Source organism: Hippocampus zosterae, chromosome 2 (assembly GCF_025434085.1).
Source record: "Hippocampus zosterae strain Florida chromosome 2, ASM2543408v3, whole genome shotgun sequence".
Classification (NCBI taxonomy): Eukaryota; Metazoa; Chordata; class Actinopteri; order Syngnathiformes; family Syngnathidae; genus Hippocampus; species Hippocampus zosterae.
Window position 1 is genome coordinate 30097923 of NC_067452.1, and position 22019 is coordinate 30119941.

The 22019-nt window shown below is 42.6% G+C and overlaps 1 protein-coding gene across 4 annotated transcripts; it reads right to left on the reverse strand.

The window, feature by feature from the left end:
• Positions 1-3: 3 nt before the first annotated feature.
• On the reverse strand, positions 4-21701 carry arfgef2 (ADP-ribosylation factor guanine nucleotide-exchange factor 2 (brefeldin A-inhibited)). 4 transcript variants are annotated; one of them, XM_052059395.1, is made up of 39 exons: positions 21339-21701; positions 19179-19209; positions 18627-18750; positions 18012-18158; positions 15642-15821; positions 15244-15475; positions 15059-15166; positions 14201-14325; positions 13840-13973; positions 12809-13043; positions 12607-12706; positions 12156-12295; positions 11484-11592; positions 11190-11379; positions 11005-11116; positions 10719-10924; positions 10532-10616; positions 9784-9955; positions 9551-9702; positions 8458-8586; positions 8191-8349; positions 7966-8113; positions 7399-7495; positions 7274-7314; positions 7017-7186; positions 6098-6249; positions 5825-5997; positions 5189-5349; positions 4995-5125; positions 4363-4492; positions 4149-4284; positions 3799-3937; positions 3656-3713; positions 3182-3290; positions 2580-2719; positions 2233-2410; positions 1915-2053; positions 1011-1128; positions 4-918 (listed from the first exon to the last, which is right to left on the reverse strand). In XM_052059395.1, the coding sequence occupies exons 1-39, from the start codon at positions 21502-21504 to the stop codon at positions 760-762; spliced, it is 5415 nt and encodes a 1804-aa protein (XP_051915355.1). In that variant the 5' UTR covers positions 21505-21701; the 3' UTR covers positions 4-759. The 4 variants fall into 4 exon arrangements, 3 of the variants coding, with proteins under 3 accessions (XP_051915355.1, XP_051915354.1, XP_051915353.1); XM_052059394.1 differs by having other exon boundaries at positions 9551-9696; positions 15059-15172; XM_052059393.1 differs by having other exon boundaries at positions 15059-15172.
• Positions 21702-22019: the final 318 nt, after the last annotated feature.

Here is a 22019-nt window from a genome sequence, read left to right on the forward strand (position 1 = left end):
TGGTTTTCATATTAAACTGATCAGAATTTCAGTTTATTGGTAACTTCAAACGCTCAAAGATAACATCACGACATAATAGAACCGTCGATGCATTTTCCTCTCCAGAGTATATCATACATTGAATCTTACAATGCAAACGTTACAGTCTGCATTTTTGCATTTACTGTATATATTTATATATATTTATAGATTCCCTAGTTTTTAGGGAAGAAAATTAGACATCCATCGTGACAGGGCAAGGAATGATTCTCAAAAAAATATTTAAATGCACTTTAAATAATTACAAACATCAGTTTCTTCAAACACTGCATTTTGGGACAAAAGATGACAGCGGCAGATGTGCAAAAAGAAGAGGAGCGACCGACTGGTTAGGTCCAGTCGATGCAATTGCGGAGGGCGAGATAGGAAGAAATGGTTATGTCCATTAGCGCGTCACCACACAAAAGGAATGCATTAGCACACTTGGGACGCAACACTGTTGTAAACAAGCCGATGCTGTGACCACAGCAGTGTGATAGCAGAGAGTGGGAGAGCGGGGCGGCTGACTCACAAATGGTCTTTTCCCAACAGGCACAGGCGGCCAAAAGAGAGCTTGTGGAAGGTCCTTCAAGTTGCTTGAACCAAGTAGGTTTAGTCAAGTTTTTTTGGAGGCCGATTACACCTCCTGGTGTAATGGCGTCATGACCAGTATGAGATGAATGATGAGTCAGCAGACTGCTGGTCACAGTGAGCTTCTTCTGTGTGTGTTGTGAGTGTTTTTCAGGGGCCATCTCTCTGCGGCGGCCCTGGGACGGCGATGTGGAAGACGGTGCCGATGCGCAGGAAGAAGCGCCTCAGGACGGCCCGCAGCTCGGGAATCAGGTCAAACTGCATCATCTCGCATAGGTGCGAAAAGTAGCAGGAGGCGTGCGGCTTGAACTGGGATGGAGAAAACACGCACATTGAAACATTTCATTTTCGACCTATGTGACAGTGTGTGTGTGTGTGTGTGTGTGTGTGTGTGTGCATGCCTTGTCATCAGGCAGCTTGAGTGTCCTGGTGAGCAGTAGCATCAGCAGACTGTTCCAAGCCTCTCTGTGACTTTCTGATGTAAGGCTGATGAAGTAGGCCAGAGCTTCACTGCACACCCTGATAATGCAACAGCAACAACATTCATATCAAATATTCCAATTAACATCTGTCATTTTTATTATATTTTTTATCGTGAGTGGGGTGTCACGTTACAGAACAATTACAGCCATTGCAGTGACTTAAGCGGTGGGTGACGGCTGCAGCATCATCGGTGAAAATGTTTTCCATGACTCAGCAGCTGGGTGACAAATAACACCAGTGCAGCTTGTTGTTCATACAAATACGATGAGCCAGGTGGTCCAAAAAAAAAAATAATACACCACCAGATCTCGGTCAACATGAGGTAAAAGCAAAGCTGCAGTTTATGCAAATCAAATAATTGGTTCTTATGCATCATCGCTTCAACACTCGACCAGCAGCGACAAGCTGTACAACACGTCATTTGAGGACACTCACATACCATAATATTCTAACAAGGTTGATGTTGTATGTAACTAGAGTCACGAGGAACAAACTATGATGTTAAGAGCCAAACCCTTTTTCTTTTAATTGCCTATGGGAAGTCACACTTTTCAGAAAAAAGTTCCAGGTAGTAAATTGATCATGCATTTTATTGTCTAATAAACTGCAATTCTACAGCAGACATCAATGACAAGAGTAGTTGTCATGTTTTATTAGAAAAGACGGATTTTGTTTTTCTTTCTTGAGATGTCTCGCCATCTAGTGCATCACTTGGGTTAATATAATATTTAAAGCATTATATTACTGTTAATGGTGTTGTTTCAGGACGATACATAATGGCTACTTTGTGAACTGCCAAGCGGTCCAGCGCGCTGTACTCACAGGAGCAGACGCGTCTGGATGTCAGGCCACGAGTCCTGCAGCTGGGAATCCGAGTACATTCTGAACAAAATCCTCAGGCTGCAGGCGAGGCTGCTGGTTTCCTGCTTCAACAAGTTGGGCTTGGACTTCCCTTTGAAGCCTGTCAACAAACACATTTGACATTTCCACACATACATATGAAGACAAGATTATTCTCAACTTCCCCCAGTACAGCTTTGTTCCCAAAGTATGTCCTGGACCTCTATCCTCAAATTTTGGCAAGCAACAAAAAAGGCAAAAATCAAATCAACAAATATATAACGGAGATCTTTGACATACCTGCCCTCCAGAGGGTCGTCCTTTGCTCATTGTTGGAGTTGAAGTCTTTGGCGAAGGTGTGCGACTCCAGCAAACAGTCCAGCAGCTTGAAGAGGTGAGCGGAGGTCATGTGTCTGTACATCCCGTGATCAGAAGCCGGACCACCAACGTCGGCCGACGCCTCTTCCAGAGCGCCTCGCTGTCGAAACGGCAACCTCGGTTACAGCGTAACTGACAGTCTAGCAAAGCCGTTGCTGCCGCATTGTTAGCCGACAAATGCGTGTCGTTGTCATCTATCAGCACAAGCAATAAGCTGTTCACTCTTGACTCGCATCGTTTCTTTTTGTTATTCGTGTGCCCCTGCCTACCTGGGCAGCGGCCATGTTTTCGGCGTCTTCTTTCTTGCTGGTCGACGGGTAGAAGACAATGTTGTCGATGGTTTGGATTAGCTCCAACTGTACCACGCATTTGATGAGCAGACCTGCGAATAACTTGTGGTCTGAAATTCCTGCGAGGGTAGAAAGGCATCACAGACCCGTGTGGAAGAAAAAACACTTCGCGGGGATCAAATATTAAAAAACGACAACTACAGAAGATAAATGGACGGATTTGACACAAACATGAACAAAAAGTGAGATATGTAACAATTAAAAAAAAAAGCTACTTACATGCATAGTTCAAAAGTACAGCGGAATTTCCAAATTAGTAAAGAATCTGTTTCCGCCCAGGAAATAATTACTTCAGCTACCTTAGCTCAAACTGCCAGCATCATAAAACCTTGATCGACAATGTTGTAAGTACCATTTAACATTCAAGATCTAATAACATGACAAAGTGTGACATTTGAGGTATATTATACCTGGAAATTTAGTTTTTTCTACGCACGAATTGTCCAAGGGATCCTACTTTGGAGGTTCTACCGCACCAAGAAAATAAACGAGGCAAGAGTCTGAAGGTGCAATATACTCACGCGTGTTGGACTTGCCCTTCCAGGTGTCATCGCTGGACATTTGGCTGTGTCCTCTCTCCGAAAGAGCTCGATCGTAGCTGCTCTGGGACTGGGCGTCAAAGTCCACCTCCTGGAAATACACGTTAATTCAGTGGTTTTCAAACTGGGCTCACGGACCCCTGAGACCATAAGTCATGTCACGGGGCCTGTAAAAGCATTTGCAAGAAATGGTCCCATCATTTTGAAAAAAGTGCCGAGCAAACTACAGTATGTACATATTAAATCTATTACTTTTGTGTATTTAAAAAATGAATTTATCCAAATTTAAATTCATTCAATTTTAAATTCCTATGGCATTTAGCGACGCTGTTCGCACCATGAAGGGGTTCTTGGAAATATGTCTCGTCTGTAAAAGTTTGATCAACTCTGCTGAAAATGTCACGCGAATGACAAATTTCACAATTAAATTCTACGAAACTTTGTTCACGTCCTTACTAAGTGCTTGGCGTCAGCAGCGTCATCCTCCTGTCCAGCAGGTCGCCATGTCAACAAGCTAATAAAGGAAGAACAACATGATGCAACTTAGCAAAGAGATTTCGATTTTGGTGCCAATGGAATTTAGTGGCCTGTTGGCGTACACTTGAGGGCTGGTATTCTGAAAGATCTCCAGCATGCACGAGCAGGTGATATTCCATACTTCGGGGCTGAACTTCTCCCCGTTGAGAATCACCAGGTTCTCTAGGCAGTTGGTTCCGGAGCGAGCCAGCTGCTCATTGTCTGAAGGAAAAGAGGAGAGATGCAATGCGGTGAAAAAAGAAAAAAAAAACTTTGGCTACTAGTAGATGTATCATTATGCTATAATGGTCACATAAAATGGTTTGAGAAAGTATATTTGGTGCAAACACAACACTGGTCACCCTCTAATTGGTAGATACTTTTTCTACCTACCATTAGTGGTGATTCCACCTGTCGAGAGTTGAAAACCCACCTTGCCGCACACACCATTGGAGTTGCGTGAAGATGTCCACCAGCAAGATCTCACTGAGAGGCTCATAAAACTGTGTGAACACGTCACAGATGGCGTAGAGCGCATGGTTGCAAGTTGTCGTCATCCATTCGGTTTTCTGAACATACACAAGAGAGCAACCGATCTCAGTAAAGCCCTACGCCAAATTTAAAAAAAAAAAACAGAAACACTCCACCTCTGTCTGCTGCTCCGGGAGCTTCATGTTGTCGAAAATGCGGAAGACGATTCGGAAGAGGTCGTGCCACCAGTGTTTCTCAAAGGTGTCACCGTAACTCTTCATGATCTCAAACATGACTGTAAGACCTCTGTCAGGGGCAAACGATTAATGAGTCACACTGTTTTTTTTTTTAAAACAAAATGTCATGGCAACATTGTAACCATTTCCAATCCGGGTATTGCTAATAAATGCTAACTAGTGATGGTAGAACGAATGAATTATATAGCAATCTACAATGGTTAAGATATGAATTTCGAATAGTGGCAGAATATAATTAGCATTTTAATTTTCAAGCAAGACGTTCTGCACAATAAAAGTCAATCATGCTTTAGGAGAGGAAGAGTTTTTTTATTTCCTGGGCAAAAACAGTATTTTATAGCATTTTGGCCAAATACTGCGTGATGGGCAAGAACACGTCGCTGTCCCAAAATATTCATTAAAAATAATGGTAATAAAAGTGCATGGCTGTAAAAGTAAAGAAATGACACCGTTTTTGGCATATGCTCTTAAATATTGTCATGTTTTTGCGATTCGCATCACAGCTTGGTCCTAAGCCTTACAGAGGTCAGAGGTTCACCATTAGCTCATACCTGGTCCGCACATCTAACTTGCAGCGATTGATGATACAAGACAGCTCAAACAGGATGGGAAACCAGCCGCGAACCCAGACCCGATCCCCGGGGGCTACGTTCATGTCATCACTGGTGTATTCTCTCAAAGCCTGCATAAGACACAAGGACGTCACTACATTTATTATACAAAAAAGTTGAGTCCAGCAAACTACCTGTGGCCTCTCTGAGACATATTTGGCGCAATGGCGGATGAGTCGGATGGCCTCCATGCTGGTGTCGGGGAAAGCTGCGTTGCACACAAACTCGGACAGGCACTTCACCGCGTCTTGGAAGGAATCAATTGCGGCAGCAAAGTGCTCCCTGAATGTATTCACTGATTGAAGGAAGAGTGAATCAGGGTGGAAGAAGAGCATTAAAAAAATAGAGAAATGAATAAACAAAAAGTGAGCGAGACGGTCATTTCTACTCTGTCAGTTTCGGACATCCACTACCCATTCATCTGTAATCACTTTTGATGTAAGAGCAGCGTCGAACTGGTAGGTAGTATTTCTAACTGCTGTGATTGAGAAAACACTCCACGGTTTGCACCTTGCTACAGTGCTCAGTTTTTTTGCTGTCTTCAGTCTTCTCCTGAATGATGTCTGTGCCGTCAGCATACAACTACAGTGTCAACTCAACTTTATTTAAAGACACAAAGTTACAATATTTCTACTACGATTCATTTTGGAACCATTTCAGTGGAATTGCACAATTTTCTGCAACACGCCTAATTATCTTTTATGGTACGCCAAAATGCCGTGGTTCGGAATGAGTGGTTTCAGCAGTTGTGCAAAATGGAAGAAACTCACTGACGATATGGCCACTGGTTTGGAAGGCGAGTTCCACTATGGACTCATCATGGTCGGAGGCTGCCTGGTGAAATACCGAGAATATGTTCTTCCAGCCCGAACGGATGTTGGCAGCCTGAGAGTTGACCATTTGTGCCACACACCTGATCACCATGTCTCTGATTGTCGGAGACCTGTCGTGTTGACATGGACAATGCCCGAAAGAATTTCCACAAAAGGTGGAAAGTTAGCTCGACAAAAATACATTCGCAATCATATCACAATGCTCCTTACCGGTTTTTCTTCATGATGTGCTCAAAAGGCCTGAGGAAATCTTTTTGGAAACGGAAATTCGCCAACTCTCCTTTTTCCAAGAACTTCATAGAGAGCTGCCTCAGTGAGTCCACTGCAAATATGGCGACATCCTCATTGGGATTACAGCCAACCTACGAAGGGATGATGCAAGAGGGGTGATGCTTCTTTTCAAGACAATGAGTAGTTTGAAATTTGTATCCAGGCATTGAGGCTTAAAAGAGTGCCATTATTAAACTGCAAAGGAGGAAGAAAACTGCGGCAAGTCTAGCTCTGCAATGCTTACAGCTTGCTCGCTAAACAGCAACCGTTCCCAAACACAAATGGATCAAGCTTTTATTGCGTCACAAAGTAAATGCAAGTCTAATTTGTTATCATCAAAGAGGAACACAATTAATTGGCAGGTCCTGTCGTATGAATTTACCTTACATCATTGCAGGATTGGATTTTTAAACTGTGTGTATACTTTTTTTTTGTCCAATGGCATTTTATGAGAGGGAGGGACAAAAGACTGAAGCAGAGGTGAAAAAAAAAACTTATGACATCTTTAACTGTGCACTCTAGAACTGCAGAATCAAATTGTCATTTGCCTTTTTACTAAGTCTTCAGATGACCTATGTCAGGCCTATCAAGGTCCATGTCAACTTTGAAGGGACTATCACAGGCCCATGGCTTACGTATGAAGACCCTTTTTGAGGTGAGGACAGGCATGAAGGCCTACTGCAAATGTATGCAATGTACAATGGGCACTTGAAGGCCCTTTTTAACTCCTGTAAAGCACTTTAAGTTGCATATTTGAAAAGTGCTACATAAGGGAAGAAGGAAGGAAGAGAGGAAGCAAGCAAAGGAAAGAAGAAAGGAAGGAAGTACAGAAAGCTCTACCTCCTCTGCACCTGCTGACCTTATTGAAATGGTCCCCTATGACCTGCCAGATTCGAGACCACTGCAGCCTGATGCGGTTCATGTTGTAGTAGGAGATCTCCACGATCTTCTGCAAGCTGAACATCCGAGGCTGATGTGTTAAGGCCAGCTCATCCATGGACACGGCGCACAGCCACCTCACAAAATCCACTGCAGGAAGATGAATTAGCAAAAGAACTGATGAGTAACTTGTGTGCGAGTGTTTGAACAAAGGAAACGGGTTGGGGTCTCACTCACCAATTGCATTTCCATCCAGCCTGGTCGAACCTGTGAAGATCCTGCAAATACCACAGAAGAGTGCAAGTGTAAAAGGAATGAACTAGCAGCTCTACACTTGTGATCAATTCAGTGTTCTGCTGCACCTGTCCACAGCGACGACAACACTCTGAGAGCTGGTCTCTCCCACTGACTCCTGGAGGTGAGCCATCTGACGCTTGTCCTGATTTCCCACCAAGTTCCCTGCAACGCATTGAACATACCACCATGAAAACTTCATGACGTTTTCCATTTGTCCAGCTCGGCTTTGTTTGTTCATTTGTCAATGGCAGGGATAAAACGACAGCAAATATCGCAGCTGGACTAGATATGCAATCGTTGATTACAGAAAAAAACAACAGGGCAATATTCTTGAAACCTCGGCAAGTCATGAAACATCTGTAAAATTTTGGTTCTCAAAACAGAGTGTTAAAAAAAAAAAATTAAAGTGGCTCATAAGCGAAAAAAGTTAGGGCACTCATACATCAAGGTACTTCAGTAAACACAATAACTCAAATGAATCGCCGAAACGGGTTTATCACTCAACCAGCGCTCAATGATTTGACATTGCCCATACCTTACTAAGCTTACTACAAACGGTTTCCCACAATATTGTATTTGACAACTGATAAGATGTAGACAAGACGACATAGTCGTTAATCAGTGTTACCTACCGAGTCCAAGGGGCATGAATTCTTCCGTGCCAGAGGGTAAACCCTTGATGCTGGCCTCTTTGTCTCGAACCACCCCCGATATGTAGCGCGTCTTCACCCCAGTGCCAATCAACTGCGCTAGTTCCAGTTGACTAATACACCTCAGAATCTATTAAAGGGATGCTTGCATTACATGTGTGATATTAAATGAAGAGTAGTCGCCACAAAGTACGGAGACTGACTGACCTCGTGCCAGGAGTTGCCCAGGTAGTTTCCATCTGTGTGTGCTACAGTGATCAGGGTCTTGATGGTGTCAATGTTTTTCTGCTTCATCTCAGTGATGCTGGAACTGGCTGTCAGCAGGGTGAACCTGGCCAGGGCCTGGACATAGGCATCTCGCTCCAGCTGCACACAGGCAAGGACATCGGTTACCACCAAAGTGGAAAACGGCTCAATTAAAAACACAAAAGGCACTTGCCAATTAAAATCAAGGACTAAATGATCAATTTTTACCTGCATGCTGAAGATGCAGGCGATTCTGATGGCACACCGAATGCCTTCCAGGCACAGTGAAGCCACTTCTGGGTCATCGCAGTCCTGAAGGCCCACACTGAATGCTGCCAGCAAAGGGGTCCATGCCAGCTGGAAGTTGGAAATAATGGATCACTTTTCAATTGGCATCAGAACTGCGCACAAACTATTTTCAAATCCGTACAGGACTAGGCAAAAAAGCCACTATGATCATTCCCTGCATTCGTTTGGTAAAAATATTTTCGGTTTCAACACTATGAGACAATTAATCTCGTCATCGGCACCACGTTGCACCGCTCCATCATAAATTGCAGATAAATTGCAGTGTTCTTCTCTGGAGTTTTACCATGCATTTTGTACATTGAAATACTTTTTTTGGGGTAATTTCCTTTGTTTTCCGTGACAGGAAAATTGGCCAATCATTTTCCAGGTTTTTCATGATGTGTGGGAACCATATTGCTGTTTCAACAATGCTTTTAAGAGTATCGACACAGTTTAGCACAGAAGTTTTTAAGGTTTTGTCGCGAAATGCCACCATGAAGGATGTTCTTTTCGGATACAGAAGATTCGTTCTTTGATGGATTCGAGGATGAGTATTGAGAAAATATAAATAAGAATAACGTGAGTCTTTGGTTAAATACTACAATAAAGTACAACCGAACTCAGTTTTGCTCCCGCTGCCTTTTTAAAAACACATTAGCGTGCATGCATGCTACCATGTTTTTTTTAAGCTAGCATACATTTTATCATGCCCGTGTCCAATAATAACGGCCTCTTGTGTATGTGTTAAATACAGAAATAGCTCGCAACTGACACTATGCTTTTTAATATGGTGTGCCGTTTGATTGTGAAAATACGGTGTGTAACGTCCTTTTCATCAAAGTAAGATGGGAAATTCACTTGGATGGCGTGTTGACTGACAAACGTTAATTTTATCACTGTTCTCCATTGTAAATTCTTCGCCTGCCAGTATCACTGCGTTGACAAATGCACACAGGGAACTGTCACGTCATATCTGGTGCTCTATATCCATGTTAGTGAGGACGCAAGACTACGGTATACCGGTTTCACAGACCTTGAACATGGGCCGGACGTGTTCCAGGTGTGTAGCACTAAAAAAAGGGGCCTGAGCATGGCTGACTGCCTCCATCAGTGCTTTAGCAGTCTTGGCCATCTGCTCCATCTCCATGTTGTACAACAGGCGACGCTGTTTCTCGCTGGCTACACCTCAAGTGAGGGAAAAGTGATTTTGCCAAGGGTGGGTCACGAGCAAAGATGAGACACCAGTGATTTAGAAATAATACTCACTCTGCTTGGTGGACTTGGGTGTGATTGAGAACTCTTTGCTCTCCTTCATGGCTATCTTCTTGCCGGCAATCTCATCATAGATGGAGGATAAATACTCTTCGGGCAGATCCTTACTGTCGTTTATTCCACGGTTCATCTTGATGTACTGCTCCTTTGTCATCTTGTTCTTCACCTAATTACAAGAATGAACAACAGTGACCCCGAATGGTTTGAAAAAGAGTGCAAGGGGACGAACAGAAAACGCACAAGATGCTTTAAGGCACTTCTGTATAAGACCAGGGTACTTGTGGAATTATTCCTATATTTTGATTGCGATATTAGCATTCTCCGCAAAGAACTTATGTTTACATGACGCTGTTGCATGAGCATAGTCTTTAGTTTTATCAATTCAATGATGATTTTTTTAAGACCAACAAGATTGTGGTTTCCATTGTGTACAGTGTACAGTCCTTGGAACATAATTGAACATAATTGACAATCAGCCATGAGCTGGAGACGGTGTAAAATCCAGTGATGATGGAAATTTGGATTATGTGGCCTTGTTGAGGGTCTGCCCTCTATTGAGAGACATTCTAGTTTTAAACGTTTTCATTGCACTGATAACGGAATCTCTCCCTCTTAATGAACAGTGCACCATAGTAAAAAAGCCACTTAGATGCATGGATCATGCTTCTATGTTACTTTACACTTGACTGTTTGACCTAACTGAGGTACATACTGTCATGAATCTAATGACTGTCATTATTACCTGAGGACTATGCAGGTCTGTGGTGAGCATGATGATGGAGTAGGCCAGCACATAAGCTGTGTCTGCACTGGCAAATAAAGTTTGTCTGGCAAAAAAAAAGGCACAACACGAGTAAGGTACAGTACATTATGACGGGATTAGTGACATACTCATAACATTATTCTCATCAGTATTGTAGTGGACTCACCCCTGGTTACACTCAAGGTATCTGGCAGCAAACTTCTCCATCAGCCTGTCAATCTTCTGGGCTTCGCCTGGCAGTCTGAATCCTTCCAAAAAGGCTCTGAGGGCCGAGACAAAGTCCCGCCCACAGAAGTCCAGCTGGTCAACGTAACTGTACATCACTTCTTTATTAAACTTTATGTTTTCACCCAGGAACTCGCCCACCTGGGTCTGTACATGCAGACACACGGTAGTTAGCAACGTGATTGTAGTTAAATGCAATTTATATGTACAGTTCACAAGTTTCTTACTGTGTCCAATCTGTCCTCCTGGTGAAGGAATTGTGCAATGTTTTCCGCTGTGGAACCCAACATCTGTTGTTCTTGCAGATACTGGATACCACGTTTTGGCTTTTTGTTAAAGCTGGGGGAAAACAAAGATGATCAATCTACTCTCACATTTTCTGAACATTAACTGTAGCTCTCAAATGGCTCACAGTTCAATGCCGTGCTCGATGATGTCCTTCTGCTGTTTGATGACTTCGTACTGTTCCGGGTGGTCCGGCTGAGACAGCGATACACCGGCCGAAACCGTGGAGTCCAAGGAGCTGACGCTGTCTCGACGTCCTGCCAGGTGATCTGGAAGCTTCAACTCTGACATCTCACTCTCAGATGGAGGATCCTGGCCTTCAAAACAAAACAAAACAAAAAAAAAACCACACAGGGCGGATGTTTGCAAAATCTGGTATGGGTTGTAGATTGAATGAGGAGAGAGACGCCATCCCACTTACCGAGGTTGGCCTGAAGGTTTGGGTTGACATACATGTCCTTACTCCACTCAACCATACATTTGAGGATGGACACCAGACACTCCAGGCCCTTTTTACGCAGGCTGAGCTCCTGTTAAAACCACACAAGCAATACACTGTTAAGAACAAAACAGTACTTTACTCGGTTGCTCCTAATATTTCATAAACTTCATGCACATTTTTGCACACAGCAGACTCTACTCTAATAAAACACCATACCCAAAATAACACTGGTCAACAGCAAATTTTAATCAGAGATGGCTTGTCTATGTGCTCATTGTTTGTCCAGTGTATAAGTTCTCCGCCTCTCAAAGTCAAGTGACAGCCTCGAGCTCATCCGCAAGCCAAATGAGGGCAGGCGGCATAGAAAATGCACAGATGGGTATTGTATTGTCGTCATGACTTGAATGAAGACAAAAACTAAGTCAGATTTCATATCATGGTCAAAACCGATTTGCACAAATAAAGCCCTTGCCTTTTTCAAACATTGCCTGCTCCGCTCTGCGCTTGAAGAATTAAAACGTCCCTAGAGAAATACAGTAGTTCCAATTCACCAATATGTTACCTCATATAAATATTCATGATACTTTACAACAAATGAAACAAAATGAAAATTTTCATGATTTGAACTGTTTGGCCTGCAACCACATGTACCTGCAGAGGGGTCATGCCTAGCTCCTGGCCACTCCTGCCCATAGCTATTTTGGAGAGGTCGTTGACGAGGCGCTCAAAGATATTGGAGGCATTGAGGTCACAGTCATAGTTCACGTAAATGTCAACCACGCACTGGGCATCTAGAGAGGAAAAAACATGCATTACCAAAAGGGGAAATACATTTTTGGCAACAAGGTGACAGTGGCAATAGTGTGGCACAGATGGTGATGATGTTATAAAGTAGCCAGCTAACGAATACTGCAGAGAATGTGTAATTGTGAGGATTGTTGGATGGTCTATTTGTATGCGTTACTGCCTTGATGATGCTAAAGGAAGAGTCACTTGATGGTTTAAAACATATCAATTGATAATGTTCATGCTAAAAATGCTAGATTACAGAACGGAGGGGCCCACGTGCCATATTTTGCCCACCCCTGCTAAAGACACATACCTGCGCAAATGCGTGTTAGTGTCTGAATGACCATCCACTTGTGCTCAAAGGAGCTCGTCGACGTCTCCAAGATGGTGAGAAAAATTTCCCGAAAAAACACCTAAAGCACAGTTTGTTCGAAAGGGTTTTAAAAATAGAACCAAAAAACACCAGTCAGCAAGACGCCCCCCCCCCCCCCACACACACACACAGTGCCACATACCTCAATCTGCATCTTCAGGTGGACCTTGAAATGGGAGAGCAACGTGAGGAAGATGGCCAGCGAGAGCTCGAACACCTCAGGCACGGAGGAGACGCCGTTTTTGGAGAGCGCCACGCAAAGATACTGCTTGATGGCGTTGACGAACATCTCGTGGGTGCGGAAAACCGGCCCTGCGCCCTGCAGCACGGAGAGCAGCAGCTGCAGCGACACGATCTTGGACCGCAACTCGTGCGACCTGTACAAAATCAGAAGTGGAAAACACGTGAATACTGGAAACGTAGGCAACTACAGTGTAGACCACCAAGCATCCCCCAAATGTTGAGGTCAGGGGTTCTGAAACCATGATGACATCTTAAAACCCAATATTTGAATGTGATTCAAGGAAAACCCAATCCAACAAACGAAGAGGTTGGTGTTAGGAGCATTCCAGTGTAACCTAAGTGGGATTTCACAATAAACCATCATGATGTCTACGAGATTCTGGACTCAGTTTACTTTGCCCTAACAACAAGTTGCTTGACGTTAAAGTTACAGTAACCAGAGACGGCTAGGCACTTTAAAGAGAGATAAAGCTCTTGGTGTCAGCCCACTATAAGCAACCACAGTAAACACACCATGTACATCCACACAGTAGTCTTTTTTTTTTGCTGTTGGTTTTTTAAAAGTCTAAACTCAGGATCCCATAATTGCATAATAAATTCCAATCTGGTTAATGATGCAGATCACCTTTGGGTTGGATCAGACACGTTTCCACGAAATAGTCTTGCGTGAATACGCAAAAACCATTCCGCATTTGAAGTCGTCAGTCGGAACATGGCGGGTTAATCAACAATGGAGAATGAGGCACGCCTTGTATTTACATCTTAGCCAAGGAGATTAATTTATGGGAGAGCAGAATAAGAGCAGCAACAAAAGGGTGCGGTGTTGTAATGTGCTTCTGAGCCAGTGGAAAAGTGTCAAGCGCAATTTGAGCGATATCAAAACTGTGCAGGTAAAGAAACTGCTCCAAAGTTAGCTTTCTTCTTACGCACTTTGGGTCTGGAGGTCCTTCTGCAAGGGGCTTCATTGAAAGTTTACACAGTGAGCGAAACACCAGGAAGGCGTCCTTCTGTAGAATATGAGAGAAACGGGAGGCGCTGTGGGGTCCTTGCAAGGCCTCAGCATCCTGAGCAGATGAAGAAAGCATTTGTATGTTAATTAGGGCACAATCTAAAGAGATCCAGTCCAAGCAATGATCCCAAACATAAATCTGTTTTCATCGACACTGTGAGAGAGCTATTCATTTAATGAGATAGTGGATGAAGTTTCCAATAGCGTACAACAGAAGCGCTCGTGTAGCAAAACAAAGGGAACCAAACAATTCTTCCGCAACTGCACTGTCATGTGGCTCACCAACATGTCCGCTGAAGAAACAGACGAGCGGTCTTCGATGATGCCGTTCATCTGTGGTGCCTCCGCGACGGCTTTAGGGAGAGCTACTTGTGTCTGCTCAGAGACGTGCTGAGCACCAGGTACATCTAATAGGCGGAGAGGCCAAGAGCATTATCGGTGTTACTGTGGCCTTAATTATTAATTTGTTTTAGCTGTGAATGTTTTGGCCATTTTAAAATGCAACCCAAAACTATGCATTTTTCAGAGTTGCACTAATACTATCAAACTATCTATTAACACAAAAATATTTGACAGCATATTTCACTCTTCTTGGGCACCTAGCCTTTTGAACGTACAATTAGTCGTCAGTGTCAAATAAACAAATACATAGATATCCTGAAAGATTAGGAGGAAGAGTTACATTTTTTTGCATATTTATATAACTACAATTTGCTATAAATTAAAAACTATAAATATAGTGTATTGAAAACGTGAGATTTTGGACAACCGCATAGATTTCGGTCTATGACATGAAGTGACTTCAGAACTACTGTTGCGATTTTGCTGGCTTAAAGAAGTTCAATTGGGTAAACCTGATTTTTTTAAAAATAAGTGATCAGTAGGAATGACACTGTGTCAGACTGTCAGTGACAAAATGTGCAGTACATAAATAAATACAAGAATAAATGACTCGTCACCTATTAAATTATTGTTGACGATTTTGATTGTTGACGTAGTCATGATTAGCAAACTCATCTTGGCAGCTCTAATTAGAAGACATACATATTAGACAGCTTATTCGCCGAAACTATACTCTACGTACATTTAAATATGTGACTCAAGAGACATTCAAATTAGAAGAAAAAAAACAGTTCTGACCAGTGTGAGGTGGCTGTTCTCCATCTTCTTCAGTCTGTGCTACTAGAGCCTCTCCATCTGCCTGTACTACTTCGCCTGGAGGTGCTTCGTTGCCATCATCTTCAAAAACTGAATGTGCAAGGGAAAATAATAATAATAATTTTAAAAATGTAATTGTCACACCGCTACATTGTGTAAAACATTACTTCTCTCTGACTCTCCATTCATGGTTGGTGTATCCAGGTCCAAGTCAGGCGGAGGTGGTGGTGTTGAGCTGATGGCGTTCAGATCTGGAGTACTGGCTTCCGGTGACGGGGAGCTGCGTGGCTCCGGGGTGGGCGTCCGGTCGGGCCGAGGTGAGCCAGTACAAGGGACTGGAGAGGGGTTATTTTGGGACAGACGAAGCCGCTCTTTCTCTTGTTCCTGGGCCTCCAAAGCCTGGAGGTGTAAGACACAAAATGTGAGCCAAGATTAAACACGGAAGAAACCCGACATCTTGCCAACTTTCAGCTCGGCAGCTTTGTAATGCAGTTTATTGTCACTCGGGCTGGGCTATGAATTCATTTTATTTGTCAAGGCCATGCAAGTTGTAAAGTGGACTGACAGCTTGGTTCTCCATGCGTGTGAAGATGACATTGAGCATCTGAGTGAGTGTGGCCTTGGCCGTGGTCTGGTTGATGAGGTTGCGGCTGGCCAGGTAGATGTTGTAACAGGTCCTGACAGTCAGGAGGATTGTGCCCTCGTGGATCTCAATGTGTGGGGAGGTCACGGCCGTCAAAAGGGCCTGGATAGAGTTGAGTAAAAACAGTAAGAAGAATTAGAAAGGGAATAAAATACAGACAAATTCACTTGTCCATATAAAACATGATGCGGAACAGAGCAAGTCGTTAAAAAATATCAAGCATCCACATGTTCATGCAAGCAGCTCTGGTAAATGTAAGCCACTTTGTCTTAGGTCCCTTCCAAATATGGTAGCATCTGTCTCCCACAACTCCAGAATTTGAATCATTTAGAAGACAAACTGGACTGTCCAAAAGAAGTCTTGAAAATTGTGAGGATAACGTTCTCAGGAGTGAATATTGGGACACATCGATATCAGTGAATCCCAAATTGAAACCCATGAACACTCACATTCCCTTCCCTCTCCATAAATGTACATTTGTTGGCCAATTCATGGCGATTCCATTTTTAGCGGTGTCTTGAATTTAGCTTCAAAATCAAACTGGGGTGACAAGCAAAATGTTGACAATAACTATTTATTCACATGCAATGTGTTTGTCAGAACAGGAGATGCAGTACTTTGGTCCCGCCTAACCTGATACGTGTACACAATATCCTCAAACACAGCTTCAGCACGCTGCAGAGATGGGGCGAGCGTACCAGTATCGTATTTCTCCAAATAGAGGTTGAGGGTGTTTCTTCATTCAACTCCAATTTCAAAACATTGGAGTTGAAAGCTAAATGCAGAGGTCTATTATGGTCACATGAAGAGAAAACGCGAGGGAAAACAATGCATTTTTTGGGGCACGGAGTCACCTGATTTTGAGGATCTGCCCGGTCCAGATCCAATATCTTCGCTATGTATTAAAGGGGAAGTCAAGTCAAAATATTTTTATGCGGCCCCACTAATCGATACACTTTATCCTGATTATCACCACGTTTGCGCAATACGAATGAGGAGTATGAGAAAAGCAGCAAAATGCACCTGTTTTTGTTTATCTCAGGAAGGCGGACATTTTGGTATTTGCCGTCTACTGAAAATGACATCACAGTTGCTCAGGGCTCAGGTAACAAACAGAGCTCAGGAGTTGTCTGAATTGCTCATGTGACGCTCACAAGCTGATGCCGTTGCACTGTCTCCGTTTTCCACATTAACTCATTCAGTACCAGCCAATTCTGGACAAAGTCTGAAAAGACGTTTAAAAACGTCTTTGGGAGTGAATGAGTTAAAAATACTTCCACAGTCCAGACAATATCACACTGTTACCTGATGCACACTTCACATAAGCTTTATATAACACTGGCTGGTTCGCCGCCCTCAGGGCGGCTCATCGGCTAGTTCATGCGGAAGGCTGGTACGGTGGGCCTTCGGCCCACAAAAGTGTTGTTGCTTAGTTCAACTTTTTGTTCATCTTCATTGCTTATCGCGAAAATAAAGAGATGTTTAGCTCTACTAAATAACTAACAATTTTATTGCAATGCTTGTGGGTAGACAACATTTTTTCGCTAAGATGCCCGCGCGATCGTAGTGAGCCACTGCCTGAGCGGCGCAGTGGCGGCGCGGTGAAGTACGTACGTTTTGAAAAGGGACAGACGGAAGGACAGACCGCGTGCGGGACGACGCGCAATATATATATATATATATATATATATATATATAAGAAGATTTTATCTTTTAAAAAAAGAACAATCTTTTTACCCCAATTCCCAACTACTGAAATAAGGTGATCAGGCTCGATTTGACAGGAATTCCCCTAAATTTAAATCTGTGAAACCGCAGTCTGTTTGAACAGGCCCCTTCAATGCGAGTACAACGCAGAAAGAATTTTTTCCCCCACATCCTTTTAAAGGTACAGTGTGTAGAAATTAGTGCCATAAAGTTTGTGTTCTTAGTTTATCCACACCAGAAAGATGGCGGTGAAACATGGACGCCTGCTGTGGTGGACGGGGTGCCCTGTGCAATATAATTAGTGATTATTTTACTTACAATTACATTAACACTTTCATGCGCCAATAATGATAACCTGTGACCTGTCCACTGTAGTAACCGCTATCCTTGAAAGGATTAAAAAATGTGAAATACTGAAATACTGTACATTGAAAATTCAACACATTTTTACACACAGTCCCTTTAAATGAGACTGCTGTGAAGTGGACTTTGCAACTTTTGGTTTTGGAAACTGCTGACAAAAATGATGCATCACAGCAGACTTCAGTAAAGTGCACTGCCTGGTGAAAATGGGGCTCAACATACCTTAATGATCTGTAGCTGGACTCCCTCGTCAGTCTGGGGGCCCTGGAAGCAGTTGCAGATGGTCTCCACCAAGCGGTCAATCAAGCGCTTGCCCGGAGTTCTGCTGTCCGGTGCATTGCCCGTGATGTGGCCATATGCTATTAGTTTCTGCCATGAAGACCCCAAAAAGCATATTCTTAAATATCAGATCAAATCAGTATGTTCACATGCGCAGTTTCCAACTCGATGTAGTGTGAGCTACCTCAACCGACACAGAGAGTTGTCCTTGAAATTCAAATTTACCAAATAGTGTACAAATTTAAACAAATATATTCAACCTAAATTTCGTTTCAGCAAGTGTGTTTTTCTTTTTCAACAAAACCTATAGTGCCAAAGTAAAACAGATGGGTCAAGATGTCCCCTGAGGCCCTCAAAAGAGTCATGACTTACACTACTCACAAGATAAGTACAGTATATTCAGATTTCGGATTAAATTTCAGGATAGACATAAAATGCACTATAACCTTGAAAGGAGGACAGTGACTTAAACATCAATAATTCTTTGTGAACTGTACATCCTGGTGACATCCGTGTGTGTGTGTGTGTGTGTGTGTGTGTGTGTGTGTGTGTGTTAACCTGCAGACAGTCCAAAGAGGTGCTAACTATACGGGGGGACTTGGACTGACAAGCCAACTCAAATGGCAGCACATATTGGTCAGCTTCGATGTAGTTGGCTCTGGGTGGGACCACTGTGCCATCCCTGTGAAGAGGAGTTGGGGGTGGAGGTGTGACAAGTAAGTGGGCGTCAAAACGGCCAGAAATAATACAGTGAAGCAGAGTTTGGCCATCAGCACAGGGAGCATTGGCGACATCAATGTAACTCGTGTGTGTTGCTGTGCAGTCAAATGGCGGTTGTTTTACACCAGACTGCACCACTACAGTATTTTATTTTTTAATCATCATCATCAACATCGGAATTGTCAAAGTGTGTGCCCAAATACGATACATGGTGTATATGCATGCTTAATTGCACAGTGGTTACTGTACAGCGATGTTTAAAGATGTATGTGAGTGTTCAAAATGCTATTAATTTGGGATCATATATATTTTTAATTTTAACTCATCTCGTTACAAATACTGTATGTACATTCAAGTGTTAATGACACCCAGTTGCTTGAGTACACTTACTTTTGTTTCTCAAGCTCTGCCTTGATTTCATCTATAAAGAGAAATGAAAAAAAATCAGACAGGATTGGTTCATTTCTAACGAGCAACACAACGTAATGGTTTTGATTATAATACTAATGGCAGATTCCGTAAACGTACATGCTTGATCATGTTTTCAACATAGGAAGTTTGTCGTTGACGTGGAATTGAATTAGTCCAAAGGCTTTAGTTGCCATGTTGACCATGCTCAAATAGATAAGGTGAGAATGTATACAGCAACACATGCTGCGATGGGTCATCCTGGAACTGATTTAGAGCCGCCTATGTGGCGTTTATTTGTTCAGGTGATTGCCGTCATTTGAAAAAAAAACAGAATAGTAAGTACTATGCAACTGCAGCGCCCTCCGTAATTATTGGCACCCCGATTAAGATTTGTTTTTTTAAAAAAAAGTCTTCTTTTTTTTTCCCCGGAGACAAAGTATCATCGTAGAAATTATAGTCATGGTTCACAAGGCACATAATAAAGCTGAATGATTGATCACTAAATGATTCAGATTGTGCCAAGAAGAATGGTCGAAGATCCTTCTTTCTGTATTCTTCCACCAATATGTGGTGTTTTGCTGACAAAAATGGGTTATACAAGGCATCAACGTCAGCGGCGCTAGTAATTGTGGCACACATGATGTAGAATAATGATTTAATAATAAGGGAATTTTCCCCGCTGAATAATATATTTTTTAAATTATGTTGAAAAAAACCCCCGGAATTTCATCAAAGTTAAAGAGCATCTTAACAAGGGTGCCAACACTTACGGAAGGCAGGGTATATTTGATATGGGTGCGTCTACATTGACTTAAAACAACCTGCATGTGGGGATGCCTCAATTGTCCATAAAACTCTTTCGACATCCGTCAGCAATGGCTCGTGACGACACAAAGTAAACAACAATACTTGAGTAGTCCAAATATTAAATGCCACAGACTGTTTAAGTTGTTCAAAGCTGACTCTTCCCCCGCATTGGTCGAAATGAGCACAACCTTTACATTACAAATGGCAGCCATCATCAATTATTTAGCTTGTTAAACGGACACTGATCTAATGAAGCACATTTAATGGTCGATTGTTTCGCTGTAGTTTAGATTTACAACAAGCATTTGTACCGGTGCGTAGATGTCAGTGTATTTCTAAGATGTAAAGCACACGCCGACAAGATACTGTCAGGTACGTTCAGCCTTTCAGCAGTAAATGTTCTCCAATTTCTGTCATCCTTCATGAAAGCAGACCAATTGTCTTCATGTTTGTGATAATTTCGTTTTTATTATTGACCTATAAAACCTTGCGCAATACGGATTTTACCATGTGTTGTAATTTATAGCAATGATGTTTGAGAAAAAAAAATCACCTGTTGCTGAAGTTACCATTTAATTCAAAATTATGACAAACAATACATACTACATTATTGTTATGATTATTATTATGAAAGGCAGATGCAGTAGAGAACAACAAGAATAGATTCTGAATCGGTGCATTGAAATCTAGAGGTTTACTTACATCTCTAATTTAAAAAAAAAATTGAATTGAATTGAAAATTGAATCGAATGTAGCATCCCTATTTTAGTGATTTAATTCATCCTTGCAGCCGTCAAATGCACACATGAATACAGGAATGGGTGTGGATTTAATTACAGTGTAGAGAAACTCTTTTACTTCTTTACATTGTCTTTTTATTTTTATTTTATAACAACATAGTGGTACTTTTATTTTTAAAAAAAAACACAATCAAACCGTATGGTGATTTGGGGAAGCAGAAAGGTTTAATAATGTCATCCTCGTGTTAGTTTGTGACGGCTGTCCAGTTGGGTGACAGTGCTACGTACAACACAGTGATTGGTCTCTTTAGCAAGCCAAGCCTAGCCTAGCCGACGAACCACAGCGACGCAGGGGTGCAAATGCCCACGGTGACAGCGGAAAGTAGAGTCAAAAGGCCGTTCCTTTGTCGAAGTCACGAAAAACTGGCGACGACACATCAATGACACTTTGACGCGTTAGCACAACAGACAGTGCCACTCACCTACCAATGCTAGCTAAGGTGGTAAGAGTGGGAGAAATTGATCACCAATTCAAAAGAAATAATGAACAAGTCAGAATAGAAGCGGTTGGCTCGCTCGCTCGCTCGCTCACCCAGCGCCACCTGACAGGCTTTGCGCAGCTGGCTGTGTTGACTCCTCTTCACCTCTCGATCCGAGAGGATCTTCTCCAGCGCCCGAGACAGAAACATACTCTTGGTTTTACTATTCTCTGCCTTATGCTGCTGCTGTTGTTGTTGTTGTTGATGGTGCTGCTGCATTGCTGGGTGTCTTGGTACCAATGTTGTATCAGGCCGTCATGTTGGCCATGCCCCTGCGGGAAAGCAGGTGACAAGGGAAGCTAACGAAGGCTTTTCCTAGCTGCGATTTTTTTCCTACTCGTCAATCCAGCGCCGCCATAACTGCTGAAATGCTACCTGTCACGTCACGTGATACCCATCGAGACTGGAAGTTGCGTCATGTCCGCATTGTCGACGACACTGACGTCATATCCGTGTCGTCGGCTTTTTTGCTGGCTGACGAATACTCGTGTCATTTCGATTTTGGAATTAATATTTTATCCGTGTACGATTACAATAATTTTATATTGTTACTATAATTCAAGGACCCAGGGCTAGATCATCTGGCTTGCCAAGTCATTTTAGATGGCCTGTTTCAGTAGGTCATGTGTCAGAGATTTTTAAAAAGGAGTTCAGACATTTGATTAGCCAGACATTCCGCTATCTTGAAAATTTAAAAAAAAAAGTTTATTAAACTATATACTATACAATTTTAA